Genomic DNA, 15,580 nt, shown 5'->3' with positions numbered 1-15,580 from the left:
GCGCCGGCCGCCTTTGTGAGGGAAAGCGGTGGCGTGGAATGTTCGCGAAGCCTCCGACGCCATTGCGCCCCTCAGTGTAGGCCCTCCGCCTATGGCGACCGGGGCCAACGCGACGCCTCTGGGGAAACTGCATCCGCCCCCGCCGCCGGGCAAGACCGGCTATCCGCTTCCTCCTCCCGGATTAGTGATGCAAGGCCCGCCGCCTCCGCCGCCACCTCCAGGCCCCGCGCAGGCCCAGCCTCAGCCGGCCATCCCGAGCCTCATGGCGGCCGCCGGGTTTCCCTTCGCCGCGTTGCCGCCGCCTCCCCCTCCGCCGCCGCCTCCGCCGCCGCCTCAGCAGCCTCAACCACCCCCGCAGCAGCCTCAGCCGCCGCCGCCGCCACCCCCGCAGGCCCAGCAGCCTCAGCCGGCCCAGTACGGCCAGTACCGCTTTCCTTCGCCCCCGCCTCCCCAGCAGCCGATGGGCCTCGAGCAGCCGCCGCCGCCCCAGCACCTCCACCTTCTACAGCAGGACGAGGTTGGCCAGGCCGGGGCCGGCAACTCAGGCAAGTGGGGTGGTAATCGCGGTGTATTGGGGCGGGGGATGTCCCGGTGGGGCGACTCTGATCGCGTCCGAGTATTTGAATGATGTGGTTCTGCTTTACCGCCTTCTGGGCATTTTCTCCTCTCGTTCTAATCTACGACGGTCCGGGTGGCCTAAGTGCCGACCCTCCTTGACCCGTGTCCCCCCCTTTTTTTTTTTACAGCAACTGTGGGCGATTTGGGACTTTTATGCAGACTAAAAAGTGCCTTTGAGGCCCTTCCTATTTCTTTTTCATGCATCCTAAATCAAACACGTTAGCCCAGTGTTTCTCAACCGTGGCCACTTTAAGATACTGGACTTCAACTCCCAGAATTCCCCAGCCAGCATGCTTCAAGATTGGTGGACTACAACTCCCAGGAATCCCCTAAGCATGTTTGAAGATAGGCGGACTACAACTCCCAGCATCCCTCAGCAAGCTTGAAGATGGGTGGGTACAATTCCCAACGTTCCCTCGCCCAGCATGGTGGCTGAGGAATTCTGGGAGTTGAAGTCCACCCATCTTCATGCTTCCAGGGTTGAGAAACGCTGCAGAAGCCAGATTTGCCCCTTCCCCCCATTTTCTTTTTCCCCCATAATTAGCCAGTATGCGAACATGTGCCCTATCTTTACAGACAAGCTAGTTATGTGAATTTGTATTTCTTCTCTAAACATGGCCTTTACTAAAATATGCTCACTTCCTAGGTATCTTTCTGTAAATTTTTGTTTTATTTATTTTGCAAGAAGGACAGGATTGCAAACTGCATTCTAGGATTTGGAAATATTGCCATTTCTTTATTAACTTTATCATCTCCCTTGCGGAGGCACCATGAGTGGTGTACAATATTGAAATATAAAAATAGTATTTAAAGTCTGATGAAAGTAGTGTGGTCTATACACAAAGTTGAATTACACTTAAGCAGACTTTTATACTCACACTTAGGCAGGCCAGTGATGACCCATTTGTAATAGAGCATGTCAAGATTGATCAGTTAAAAGGCTATTTAGGTTTTTTCCCCCCTCTGTGGTGTAAGCCATACAATTTGTGATTGTTCACTATATTGAGCAAATCCAGAACGCTAATTTTGTCCAAGTTAACATGTCCTTTGATAAAAAGTTTGGATATATATCATAAATGTTTTATGCCAACTTTATATCTTCATGTGTTTATTATCTATAAAAGGAATTGTGTGGGATTATCTAATGCTGCCTTGTATCCAAAGAGATTGTTATGTCATAACTGATGACTATTGGAATAATTTTACATGACATCACTAACATGATTATAATAGTTTTTCTTTTACTGTTAATTAAGTGAAGTATCACCTTAGTCTTTGTTGTTTTGAATTTTACTAACAGTCTTTAAAATAATGTACACTTATATTAACTTTCACATTAGACGGGAATTACCGGAAGGAAAATATTAATGAAGCTATAGTATTAAAAAAGAAACTAAAAGACTAAATTTTGTTTTTTAATTACTATAATATAGCACTGTTAAATCATTAAAGACAGTACAATATTTCTCAAGCTTGGAAAGTTTTAAGATGTGTAGGCAAAATGGCATGGTTTAATTTTTAAGTTTTTTACCTGGTTCTTGCTTTGCTGTTCCAATTATAAGATTTATTCACTTTACTCACATCTGAATTTTTATCAAATGATACTAAATATTTGTGCTGGACATATATGTCTAAAGGGGGGGGGGGATTTCCAATTTTGGAGAACTAAAAAAATGGTTTCCTGGTTGTAAGACAGTTGGCCATATTCCCAGTCTGATCTTGCTTATAAGGATTTGGGACAAGAAATGTGTTCGTATGTGAAATATGAAAAGTGTATGTATGCAGGGCCAAAGTTAGCTATATTTCCAACCACATATAGCTAACCACAAAGTTAGCTATATTGCCATGGGATACCTGGTCCTATACATTACATTTTGTTTTGTAGATTACCCTAATAAAAAGAGGAAGAGGAGCAGGTGGAATCAAGACACCATGGAGCAGAAGACGATCATTCCTGGCATGCCCACAGTCATCCCTCCTGGGCTTACCCGTGAACAAGAAAGAGCTTACATAGGTAAATGCTTGTTCTAGTTTTTGTTCTTTATATCAGTACCGATTCAGAAGCAGTTTCCAGTTAACTGTTTGTCTGAGGCATTTTCAATGTGTGTTTTTGAGAACTTTGGTTATGGCAGCCTTGTCTTCCTTATTTAAATAAATAAACCTGTCTCCACTTAAAGAGTGACTTGGGCTCCCTCCCAGCTCCCTGTCCTGTTTAATTGAACCAGTGTCCTCCACAGGCATGGTAGAAGTGGCACAGTCGGTCGAGATGATGGATTAAAACTTGCTGACATTCACTTGATTGGCAAACTTATTGGCAGGGTCTCTGGATATCTTCATAGACTCCTTGCTAGCTGAGAACACTTAAGAATCCCTTTTCAGGCTGTTTTTGTTTGAAAGCAAGTACCTCTTTCGCAGTGAAATATAGCAAACTAATCTAACCATGGTTCCCTTTCATTTTCTCTTGTGTGGTGATGCTAATTTTTCAAATCTAAAATTGAGTATCCAGAATGATGAAGACCAATGAGAAGAAAGTCTTCTAACTTGTTTTGTTTTGTCATCCTCAAATACTTTGAGAGTGGGCTCTGATAGGTTAGCTCTGAGCTCTGAAGTCAAATGTACATACTTGCTGGGAAAGGGATACTGCTTGGTTCAATGGGAATTACGATGTTGGGTCTGTTAATTGTGGAACTGGGGGTGGTAACTGTCATTGTATTGTACAAAGGAATGAACATTGTTTTTATTTTGTGTTAGGAAATGTGATATGTACATGTCAATGTCGATCAATGCCGGGACTGAAATCAGCTAGGATTTTCTAATGTTGATTACTATATGCAATCCTTGCCTTTATATAAAACAGGTTTTTCATAACTTACAGCTGTTTAAATTCCTATTTGTTGCATTTGGGTTGCACAGCAATTTTAAAACTCCTTTCTTTTGCATAATTCACTGAGAATTTTGAAATAAAATAATCAGCTATCCATAGCACTACTGAAGGCTGCTCAGAAATCAGATATCAGACTGTCATCGTGATCCCTGAGTTTCTGCATCAAGAAAATGAAAAACATATCATTTAATGCTGGTTTGAAAAATCAATATTTCCACACTGCAGTTGAAAAGGGGCCATTTTCTTTACATTTCTGAAGTTGATTTTTGGCTTATTTCAATGGGCTCAACACTATTCAGTTTAATGAAGATGCACTGTGCAAACTAATTCTGCAGAAAATAAATGATACCGATTCAGCAAACTTATGAATAGTCAAGCATTCTCTGGTGTTTGAGTCATTGGATTTAGAAATGTAAATTTCTAATATTTTTGTAAAATTCAGTTCAGTGTGTGAATGGATAGAATTGGATCAGAATTCTCAGTCTGTGCGGAGATAGGAGTGCCACCCTTCGTTTACTGGAGTGTTCAAGGTGGGCTTTGCAGTTCAGTCAAGAAAGATAATTAATGGGAGGGTGTGGCTCTCCTTAGCCCTACCAAGCAAAGGTCCATGCGCATCCACAAGAATTCAGGGGCATATCTGTAAGAGGCTCCTGATACATGAAACTGCCTGCAACTGGATAATTTATCATTTGCCACTATTAATAGCAGGTATGAAATATCACCTCAGTTTAATAGTGCAAATTCCATTAAAGAGAGAGCAGTTGTGAAAAATACCAGACTCTTCTGAAGGAAAGAGTTTAAAATGTTTGAGATTATGAACATTTGGAAATAGTATAAACTCTAAACTTTTTGGAGTTGTCTGTGTTCTTGAAATATAACGGATCCAAGGAAACAAAACCATATCTTGTAACAGAATCTGAAACGGAGCCAAGCACTTTTACAGGTTCTGAAACAGGAATGCTTGGCCTCTGAATTTTAGGCTCTGTGTTTCGATTCTTGGAAATGAATTCTGTTTTCACTTCTTCACCTTGAGACAAATTATCTAAAATATCTTTTTTGCCTGCCAATAAATAAGATGCTTGATCTTACCCCTTGATCTGCAACATAGTTGCACTTATTCATTTATTTAACAATAAATGAAAGGTTTTTTGACTTGATAAAATGTCTAAAAATTACACATGCCTAAAAATTAATACATAATTCTAGATCCATGCCTTTTACTGCCAATATTTCTATTTGAGCATGAAAATAAAAGTTGATTTGGAAAGACAGATCAGTTCAAAATTATTTTCTGTGTGATTTTATAGAGACACTTTCTGATACCTTCTGTGTAGGCTTTGTTTTATTCAGAAACGAATGAATTTTCTTGCTTTGCATCTTTATAGCCCTTCCTTTCTGTTTTGAAAGGTATCCTGCTTGCTAGCATTTGAAAATAAGCAAAAGATAATGAAAAGCAAACAAAATAACCAGTAAAGGAAAAGAATGAAAAATGTTGATAGACCATGGTTGCGTTAATTAATATAATCTCCTAAAAGGTTACAAGTGTTCTACTCTAGTATTCCTGGATCTCTAATGTAGGTTTGGAAATGTATCCCTTGAGGCCTGCTAGGTTTTCTTGTCCTGCCTGATTTAACTTTAAAAAAAATGAAATTAAAAAGTACGTGCAGGAAAGAGTCACATACTGCAGAACCCTGGAAAACAGAAGACAGAAAAGCCTGAGTTTGTCCTTGGGCTCCACTTAGGCCGCCTAGCCCAGTTCTTCTGCTGCTCTCTGGAGCAGAGGGAGTTTAGAACAGCAGCCCCCAACCTTTCCGGCTCCATGGACTGCCGGGGAGCGGAGATGGGTTTCATGCACACGCCCACTGCTTGCACCAGTGGAGCTACACACGTGTGCCTGCTGGTTTCACGGCCCAGTTCAGCCCAGTATTGGGCTACGTACTGCAGGTTGGGGACCCCCTGGTTTAAAGTATCTTGGGATAGTGGAAGAGTAGCAGGGATCAGCCTTGCTAGCTTCCTGCCTGGTAAATGGGTACTTTCTGGTTGGCTGTATCCCCCATGGTACCCATTTCATAAAAGCCATTTCAAATATGCCCACCAGCCCAGTGACATACTGGAAGAACTCTTCTAAGAGCCAGTGGTGTTTTCCCAGTTTTTATCCCTGTAGAAGAGGGACCTTGGTATGGGTGTGCATGAAATGGAAAATGTTTTCTTCTGAACTTAAAACCACCCATCATTTCCCACAAATTACAAGCAATCCTGGACTTTCAACCATAATGGAACCTGCCCCTTACAGTCATAAGTTGTGACTGTCGTAAAACAGGTCACGGTGCGCCAGGATCCGTTTTTATGATCTTTCTTGCACTTCCTTGTAAAGACTGCCACAGCTATAAAGCAAACTGATGATTTGCTGTGGGCCATTTTTGCCAAAAGCCAGAAGTAAACACCAGTTTTTGGCAAAAACATGAAACACAGTCATACGCTAGAGAAGCAGATACTGTATAGATGATAGCATTATTCCCTTTTTCAAGACACTGTTATCTCCCTCTTCCATATTCTTCTACACATGCGACTTTCCATCAAAGAAGTTAAGGACTGTGCTCTGTCTTGATACCCTTCTTTAGTTGATAGTATTAGTTGTCTTAGTTGTCTTGCACTCGGATTCAAATGTTACATTACGGATCTTTTTAAAAAAGTAACTAAATATCTGACATTTATTAGTCCTGCCTTTAGGTATTCATTGTCTCTATGCAGAATTGGATAACCAACAAGTGAAAGAACGCTTGTTAAGATTTTGCATAACTGTGTATTTCAGTGTTTAGTTTATACAGGTGTAAGATTTTATCAATCATACGTTACCAGCATTTAGTATTTATGAGTTAGGAGAAACAAGACGTGTAAACCATAATCCCCAAAAAGATGTTTCTGGTTATGTACTGTAACTATAATACGCATAAGACACTGAGGCTGATCTGATGTAAGAGTAAGAATTAATGATATTTTAATTCCTATGGAAATCTGTCAGCAAGTTACAGCAAGTTAAGATGGTTATTTTTCAGTGGCTTAGATGTCAGACTCAGTCAAAAACTTCCTTTTTAAAAAATCTTGAATTATTGTCTTGCTTTCTGATGAATAATTGTTTTTTAAGACTTGCTTAGAAATAAAAAGGGCCGTTTCTGGATTCCTGGTAAACTTATTTGGCTGACATAACCATTGTAAGGTCTCCTCATTCTTACGTTGATGTTATCAGTCATCCCTTGCAAATTCTCCAGTTCTTCATGCTTTGATGTTGAGATTTCAGATGTTTTTTGGTAACATTGTCTTTTTTTCCATCCTTTTTTCTTTCCTAACCTGGTTTCTTCCAGTGCAACTGCAGATAGAAGACCTGACTCGTAAACTGCGCACAGGAGACCTGGGCATCCCCCCTAACCCTGAGGACAGGTTGGGAAAACAGTTTTAACCAGCTGACAGTAACACTTTTTACCTTTTTCAATAAATTTTTGGTGGCATCATAATGTCAATTCAATGAAGTTCCTTCCTAATGAAATACCTTCAGTGATCTGACTTGACAGGTGGTAGCCAAGATCTGACTGGTAGGGAATGTGTGAAGCCAGACCAGAAAGAGATCAGGTTTCATCTTTGATGTGGGGTTGATAAGCCTGTGTAGGCTGTCATGCTTAACCTGACTTGGAGGGAGGGGGGGGGAAATGCATGGTGGCCAACTCATTTTAACATGTGCAGTGCTGGTCCTGGCAGAGTCCAGAGGTCTTTCTCACAGGTTCACGCTGAGGAATTCTCAGCCCAGTTGCTGACTGAGAGCAGTCTGGGAACTTTTTCTGACCGCTGATTTTGCAGTATTTTGCAGTGGTGGCTGAAGGGTGTGCACTAACCAGTTTCTTTGGTAACAGCTACTACATAGCAGTGGCCAGTATCTTGCGGTCTGGGCACTACGTACCTACAAGTGCACAGAATTGGACACCTGTGGTGTTGGGATCAAGGGTCATCCCTAAATAATTAACATGCACATGGTTTGATTTTCAAAAAAAATTGGCTTATTAAAATAATTTATCAGAAGGTATAAGCTGGAAGTTGTGTTTTAGCCACATTATACACAACTTACAAGCCAGTACTTGCTGTTAAAAAATGGGAATATGGAAGAAAGCCTTTCCTTAAATTTAGCCCATCTGAAATGGCAATTTGGAGGTATAAATAAAAGTGAGGCTGCTAAAACTTTTGGATGCCTTGCAAGAGAGTTTTAAATGTAGCTCTTAAGATACTATATTGCCTGTTACAAAGAGCTGTGAAATGCCTTTTTGGCTTGCTTTTTAATATAATGATGGGATTTAGATTTAAACATAATACGTGAACTTCATGGTGGGAGTAGATTGGTGTTCTTTTTATGTTTATAAGAATGACATGGGGTGGTTGGTTTTAATTTAACAGGTGAATGAGGTTAATACAAAACAAGGGGTTATGTTACTCATATATATATATATATATATAAGATGTTTGTTGAATAATGTTTCTTTGGATGAGACCATACTGGTTAAAATATTTGATAACTCTTCATTTATTAAAAATGAATTGTTTTATATACTTGCAAAAGGGCATCTGTTATTATTGTAAATGTGAAACCATTAGGTATATAATAAGTTTGAAACTCATAAGGTTTAATCAATTTATTTCATGTCTGCATGTGTCTTTTAAAATTATTAAATTAGTGAATGAGTTTTTTTAAAACTGGCTAGCCATTGCGGATGAGGGACAATGTTCACCTTTTGGGTTGGTTAGGCCAATTTGGGTCCTAGTAATGGAAGTGTAATTTAGACATGATCACTCCTTACCAAACCTGACAATTTTATTTCATATTCTTGTGTTGATGATTCACTTCAGGCTGAGAAGACATGGGGATCAACTGGCTGTAATCAATCACTTTAACCCGCTAGAAAATAGAGATCGTCTAACTAAAATCACAGGGTTTAAATTCTCATTATTTGAAGGATGTATATTTTTTTAACATAACATGACCAACATCTCTTCCCTTCTTGCAGCTGATTCTAAATTTTTATTGCAATATGTTTGGGGGGGGGGGAAGATCCATAATATTAACCAGAATTCTAGAGGTGTGGTTAAAAAAAAATAAGCCATAAGCCCAGCTGTGGTAAAATTAAGTTAATTTTATTTTTAACGGCAACGTTTTCCTTTGTTAAAATCTCTGCTCTCTGGGTACCTGAACCCCATGGAGAAAGCAGGTCTGTCTCTAGTGGTTTTAAAGGCCCAGAACGTGGCATGAGAAGGGTACATTTGCTCAATTTGTACCTTAACCATTTCCTGACACAATAAACAGCTTCATTTGGTCTTGATGCAGCAGCAGAAGGTAAAGCCAGCACAGAAACATTAACCCTTTCACGTGGTGCCAGTTGAATAGGCTTAATCTGTATTGCCAGCAAGAATTTGATAGAAGCCTAACCTGTCTTGTTACTTCCTGATGTTTAAAAAAAAAAAAACAAAGTCCAAAGTTAACCTGAATAATTCTTCATTGATTTATCTCCTGTGGCAGGGTTCTTTCTAATGTATGGCTCCGTGGAATAATGAAGTTGGAAAGTTTGTTCTCTGTGTGAATCAACTTTCTCCATCTTCCCTGCCCCCTCCCCTTTTTTAATAGGCACACTCATGGCAGAGCTGTTGTCATGGCTATGTCTGACACTGTTTTCCTTCCTTCTCCCCAGTAAACACCCCCCAGATTTTTCCTTCTGGCGGTGGTTTGCCATTAACTGCCTTATCCATGTCACATTAATGGATTTGAAAATTTACACCTTCCTTTCCTGTGGTCTCTTTTAATTTTTTTTTTTCTGAGTTACACTAGAGTTGAGGTGAGCCAGTACTTAATAAGTGGCCTTGAATGTTTTCTCTCCCGTGAGAAATCACTGGACGTTGTTCCCCCACAGGTCTCCTTCCCCTGAACCAATTTACAATAGCGAGGGGAAGCGCTTGAACACCCGGGAATTCCGGACGCGGAAGAAGCTCGAAGAAGAGAGGCACAATCTGATAACAGAGATGGTGGCTCTCAATCCAGACTTCAAGCCACCGGCTGATTACAAGTACGTCAGAAGCTGGACTCCTTGATCTGCAGGGGGCGTTCAGACAGAGCAGGGGTGTCAAAATGGGCGGGCCACGGGCCACGCCCACCCCAGCTCCACAAAGGCGAAAAACGTGAAATGTCACATGACGCGGCGAGTTTGACACCCCTGAAATAGAGGCTAAAGGGCTGTTTGGGAGTCCCCTAACCTCAGCTAACGTGGCAACCTGACAGGCAGACACAATAAGGGGGTTTAAAAGAGTGGCTGCTCCTTATCACCACCAACTTCATCTCACAACAAGGGGGTGCTCTGAACTGACCCTCTTAAAAAAGGTCATGTAGGAACAGTGGGAATACGTGGCATTTCGGTTGCTTTTAATCCTGAAGAGCCTTTGTGGTCCTTTACTGCTGGGCAGGTAATGCTGTCTTGTCTGTACAAATGAACAGCCGCGATGCTGAATTTTAATCTTATCTGTTGTTCAAGTAGCCACACTTGGAAAACTTTGGGATTACAGGTAGTCCTCCACTTACATTTGTGCCAAAAATTTATGTTCCTAAGTGGAAAATTTCTTAAGTCATTTTACAACTATTCCTGCTACACTTGTTAAGTGAATCACTGCTGTTGTAACTTTGAATGGTCACTAAACAAAGTTGTAAGTCGAGGACTACCTGTATTATTTGTACTATTTTTGAGGAAGATACGGTCAAAACTTCGAAGTTGTCCCTACTTCTAGCACGTCTTGACACAAGAGACTCTTGGAGTCCGTGCAGTCTTGTTTTATGAGGGAGGGAAGAGTGTGTAAATGTTTCTTGTCCGTTCTTTCCAGACCTCCGGCAACTCGAGTGAGCGATAAGGTGATGATTCCGCAGGATGAATATCCTGAGATTAACTTTGTTGGGCTTCTGATTGGACCAAGGTATGGAAATGCTTCAAGGATGATGGGGACGGGGTGGGGGGAGTGGCGGTGGCAGATGCATAAAATGGTGGTGGCAGTGCGTTACCCACACCTCCAGCGGGGCAAACGTGCTCTGTGATTCTAGATGAAGTATGGAAAGTATATTTTCCTGACATAGCCTTTAGTGGTTTTAATCTAAGGGGAGGCTCATCTAGAACCCATTGCATCATTCCCTGGTGGCTAGAATGCAGTATTGCAGGCTAATTCTGCCAACTGCCAGGAGTTCCAATTCATACCAGGCTCACGGTTGATTCAGCCTTCCATCCTCCCGAGGTCGGTAAAATGAGGACCCAATTGTTGGGAGCAAGAGGCTGACTCTAACAAACTGCTTAAAGAGGGCTGTGAAGCGGGATATAAGTCTTAAGTGCTGTTGCTATTCCTTTATATAGTGAGGTACCATTTCCCAGACTTGAGGCTGTTACTGGTGGAAACTCTTTCTCTGTTAAACCAGGTTGTCCAGCATTGGCTGCCTGATGTAATCTCTCAATCCCTTTTCAGGGGCAACACACTGAAAAACATTGAAAAAGAGTGTAATGCCAAGATCATGATCCGGGGTAAAGGATCCGTGAAAGAAGGAAAGGTCGGACGGAAAGATGGCCAGATGTTGCCTGGCGAAGACGAGCCCCTGCATGCTTTGGTCACTGCCAACACGATGGAGAATGTGAAGAAGGCTGTGGAGCAGGTAGGCCGCGTGGGCCTCTTGGGCTTGGGGTAAAAAGATACGTAGCCCTGCCCTCGGAAGCAAGGCAGGCACATCACGCCGAGTTATATCCAAACTACCCCCTCAAACATGGTGACCAGAGGATAAATGCAGCTTCGGTAAAGCATCATTTTAAGAGTGAAGCGGTGAGACAAAGCAAACATGGAATATTTGGGATATACAATTGGGGATGCTGCAATGGCTGTCACTTTAGAGGCAGAAACCGTCATTCTGAACAGTTGCTGAAGGAAGAGCCGTAATGCAGGACTGCCCGTATTTATTTCTCAAATGCCTTCGTTACCTTGTAGCTAGCTAGAAATGGAAGTGATGTCCATGGCTTGACCTTGTGGAACTGAAGATCTCCCTGCAGTTGTGTTGGGACTGCACACGTCTCGGCCGGTAGAGCTTCCAGGCGTCGCAGTCCCAAAACCTGAGCCACACGAGGTTGGGAGGGAGAGTTCAGACCATGTTCATCGCCATTTCCAGGAAGTGCATCGCCTAAGTACCAGGAAGACGTGTTCCATCCCGCAGGATAGTTAGGCTTTCCGTGCCAGGATGCTGATGTTCTCAGGCCAAGTCCATCAGGAGGAAGACGCCAGGGTTGCCATAGAAACTAGTGAACGAGCAGTAACCGAGTGGGTGCCAAGGATCCCCCCCCCCCCGAAACCCACTTTTCTTCCTAAGCCTGATCAAATGTCAGTCCCTTGTATGGTCTTCCAGAAGAGTAGAATTGAACACCATACAATAGAACTTTATTGTCTCTTCAAATGTACGCTAATCTGCATACATTAACATGAAATTGCATTGCCTTCAGCTCTCAGAAGATGACCATTATGCACATACCCCCCACACACCTATGACACAGGGAAACATTGCAGTCTTTTTTTTTCAAGGGAGGGTCTCTGATTTAGCAGAAAAGGTAGCAGAAGTTAAGGCTTTGCCTGGAATGCCTCTCAAATTATTTGGCTGTTTGTCAAGTGGAGGCAAGAGACTATTGGTCTTAGATGGGTTCTTGGGCCGTCCCCTTTCAAATTGGGAGGGGAGCAGCAAAAGGTTGAGGGACATTCCTCTTGGGTGGTGAGCCACATCCCTGGACGGGGGTGCCCAGCTGTGTTTCCCCAAAGGAAGGTGGCCGCTCGGTCCTCTCCCTGGTGCTCTTGAGAAGACTCGGGGAAGGGAGGCAGAAACCACGTGGGCCTTTTGTCTCCCCCAGATCAGGAACATTCTGAAGCAAGGCATTGAGACCCCCGAGGATCAGAATGACCTGCGCAAGATGCAGCTGCGGGAGCTGGCCCGTCTCAACGGGACACTGCGTGAAGATGACAACAGGTAGTAGGGGTTGGGGACAGCCTGGGTGGGAGGCTGCAGGGAAGAGCCCTTTCTCCTTTAGCCCGGCTCTGATTCGCTTCTCTCTCCTCTGAAGGATTCTACGTCCATGGCAAAACACGGAGACTCGCAGCATCACCAATACCACCGTCTGCACCAAATGTGGGGGAGCCGGACACATAGCATCGGACTGCAAATTTGCCCGGTAAGCCTCTGAAGTCGCTTCGCCGTCCTCTGGGTTTCTCCTTGCGCTGAATTGCAGTGCCCTTGCCGTGCTCCCTTGGAGGAATCTGCTCAAGGCCTCTGCAATTCGGCTGTGTGCTAATGATCCCCCAGGGTGTTGGGGTTTGTCAGCCCTCCAAGGCAAACCAGACAGGAAGCACAGCCCACACGAGCACCTAAGGCTGCATGAATACAAGCGTGCCGGTCTGAAGGTGCCGACGGCCTGCTGCTGCTTTTAGCTGCCTGGTCCACATGAGGGCCGGTCCTGTCAACCCTGCCATGGGCTAAACCAGGAAAGGAAACTCCTGGCACCTCTTTTGAGCAAGAGTAATCCCTTTACCCGAAGATTCCTAGGGGTACAGAAGCAGAAAAGCCAATTCGAACAGTTTTGTGCGCAAACTTCCCCTTTTCCTCTGATTGTCCTACTTCATCTAGCCAATCGTTACACTCGCTTTCTTTTGGGGACTGTCTCCGCCTCGGACTTTCCCAGCTGATGACTTTGGGGTGCCGGATTTGTCTCACTTGCATTCCTTTGCGCTCCCTGATACCTCCCCCTGCATTCTAGTGCTCTCCCTCCCTCCCTCCCGCTGTTGTTGCTCTGGTTGGGAGCCGGGTTTCCGTAGGGAGCCAAGCATGACAGGCCCTCCTTCCTAGGTGTCTGGCTCTTATAAATCATGGGGGGCTCCTGCCTCCCATTGCTAATCGTAGGCTAGGCACCATCTATCTCCCCCAGGGCCATCCCCACATTTTAGTGCAGTGTGCGTGACATCAAGCATCATTTTTCTCTGGACAGGCCTGGCGATCCCCAGTCGGCGCAAGATAAAGCCCGCATGGACAAGGAGTATTTGTCTCTGATGGCTGAACTGGGAGAAGCTCCGGTACCGGCTTCCGTGGGATCCTCTTCCGGACCCTCGAACCCTTCCCTGGCCAGTGGCCCAAGACCGTCGGGGCCAGGAAGCAGCCAGCCGCCTCCTGTGAGTACCCGGAACCTTCCACGGGGGGAGGTGTTTCCCTAGCGGGTGTCCCATGACGGGGGCAGTTGCATCTTTTGCTCGGCTGCCGACCTGCGGCTTGGATGGGGACGTCCCAGTGGCGTGATGGTCCCTCCTCGCTCTCCGACGGTCGGTCTGACCCTCCTTTCCTGCGTTCCTTCCTCCTCTTAGAGCCGCCCCCCCTGGATGAATTCTGGCCCTTCGGAAAGCAGGCCCTTCCACAACATGCACGGGGGCAGCGGGGGCGGCGGCAGCAGCGGGAGCGGCAGCGGGAGCAGCGGCGGGGGACCCACGGGCCCAAGCGGCCCCCACAATTTCCCTCACCCCATGTCGAGCATGGGGGGGCACGGGGGCGGCCACCCAATGCAGCACAACCCCAGCGGGCCCCCGCCTTGGATGCAGCCTCACAACCCCCCCATGAACCAGGGGCCACATCCCCACGGGCACCCTGGCCCCCACCACATGGGTGAGTACAAGCCAGAAACCCCCAAGGGGGGGGGAGGCCAGGGAGCCCCCCTTCCTGGGCCTACTGGAGGGGAGGGGGGGGGGGTTGGAGGGCTCGTGGCGAGCTTGGTCCCGGGAAGTGGGGGGGGGCTGCTTTCTTCCCGCCGTTGCTGAGGCTGCGGTCTCTCCTTCCCTTAAGATCAGTACCTGGGCAATGCGCCAGTGGGCTCTGGGGCCTATCGCCTCCAAGGAAAAGGTGAGTTGCGGCTTGACGGGGTCCTGCGAGGCGAGGGAGGGAGGGAGGGGAGAGCAAACGGAGTGGGGGGTGTGTGTGCTGGGGAGCTTCCCGCCTTCTGCTGAACGGGCTCTCTGGCCCTGCAGGTATGATGCTGCCTCCAATGGGTATGATGCCCCCTCCGCCCCCTCCGCCCAGTGGCCAGCCTCCCCCGCCTCCCTCTGGTCCTCTCCCCCCATGGCAGCAGCAGCAGCAGCAACAGCAGCCGCCTCCCCCGCCCCCCAGCAGCAGCACCCCCTTGCCATGGCAGCAAAGTGAGTAAGGGCACTTCTTTTGACTTCCGCTCCTCGGTCGGTCTCCCCCCCCCCCGATGGGGGCCACCCGCCCTGGGTCAGGCCTGCCTGGGTGCCCCCTCCCCCCTGATTATAGCCACCCTCCTGCCTGCGGAAAGCTGACTCCATGCCATCTCCTGGGGGGTAACCTTTCTCAGGCCCCAGGCAGGGCCAGTCTGGCGCTTAAGCCACGGCCTTGGGGGGGATGAGGCTAAAAAAGGGCCCTCGGTCCTGGGAGGGCGGGAAAACCTTTTCAGGGCGGTTCAGCGGATGAGCCTTCTCTCCTTCCACCGTGGGACGGGGGGTGTCAGCCATTTCCCCCTCGTGGGACCCGCCCTGGACGTGAGCTCCGGGCTGACCCGGGTCTCTTTCCGCCTCCAGATACGACGACCACCACCACGAGCGCTGGCACCGGGGCCTCCCTCCATGGCAGCAGCAGCAGCAGCAGCAGGCGGGGGGCGGCCACTTCTTCGGGGGCCCCTCAGATGCAAGGCAGCCCCTCCATGGTGCCTTTGCCTCCCGGGGTCCAGCCTCCGCTGCCCCCCGGGGCCCCCCCTCCTCCCCCGCCCCCGCCTGGCTCCGCGGCCATGATGTACGCGCCTCCCCTCCTCCGCCTCCCATGGACCCTTCTAATTTTGTCACCATGATGGGGGTGGGGGTACCGCCTTGCCGCCCTTCGGCATGCCCCCGGCCCCCCCGCCACCCCCTCCCCAGAACTGAAGAACCCTTTTTTTTATTTCCTATCCTGTTGCTTTTTTCCTCACCAATACAGAGCCAGGAATTGGACTGGGGGGT

The 15,580-nt window shown here is 46.5% G+C and overlaps 1 protein-coding gene across 1 annotated transcript; it reads left to right on the top strand.

The window, feature by feature from the left end:
- Positions 1 to 15,580, top strand: SF1 (splicing factor 1). The gene is given in 17 exon segments (XM_087943692.1): positions 1 to 545; positions 2,504 to 2,632; positions 6,865 to 6,940; positions 9,448 to 9,600; positions 10,406 to 10,495; positions 11,033 to 11,216; positions 12,448 to 12,563; positions 12,658 to 12,765; positions 13,576 to 13,756; positions 13,946 to 14,240; positions 14,418 to 14,474; positions 14,600 to 14,767; positions 15,167 to 15,199; positions 15,202 to 15,236; positions 15,238 to 15,385; positions 15,388 to 15,444; positions 15,447 to 15,580. Coding segments are annotated over 17 exon segments (2,343 nt in total). The 5' UTR covers positions 1 to 91; the 3' UTR covers positions 15,506 to 15,580.

The sequence above is a fragment of the Notechis scutatus genome, chromosome 14 (genome assembly GCF_049901735.1).
Source record: "Notechis scutatus isolate UNSWTSFEM ecotype Mainland chromosome 14, rNotScu1.2, whole genome shotgun sequence".
In the NCBI taxonomy this organism is placed as follows: Eukaryota; Metazoa; Chordata; class Lepidosauria; order Squamata; family Elapidae; genus Notechis; species Notechis scutatus.
This window is presented reverse-complemented; position numbering and strand designations above follow the sequence as displayed.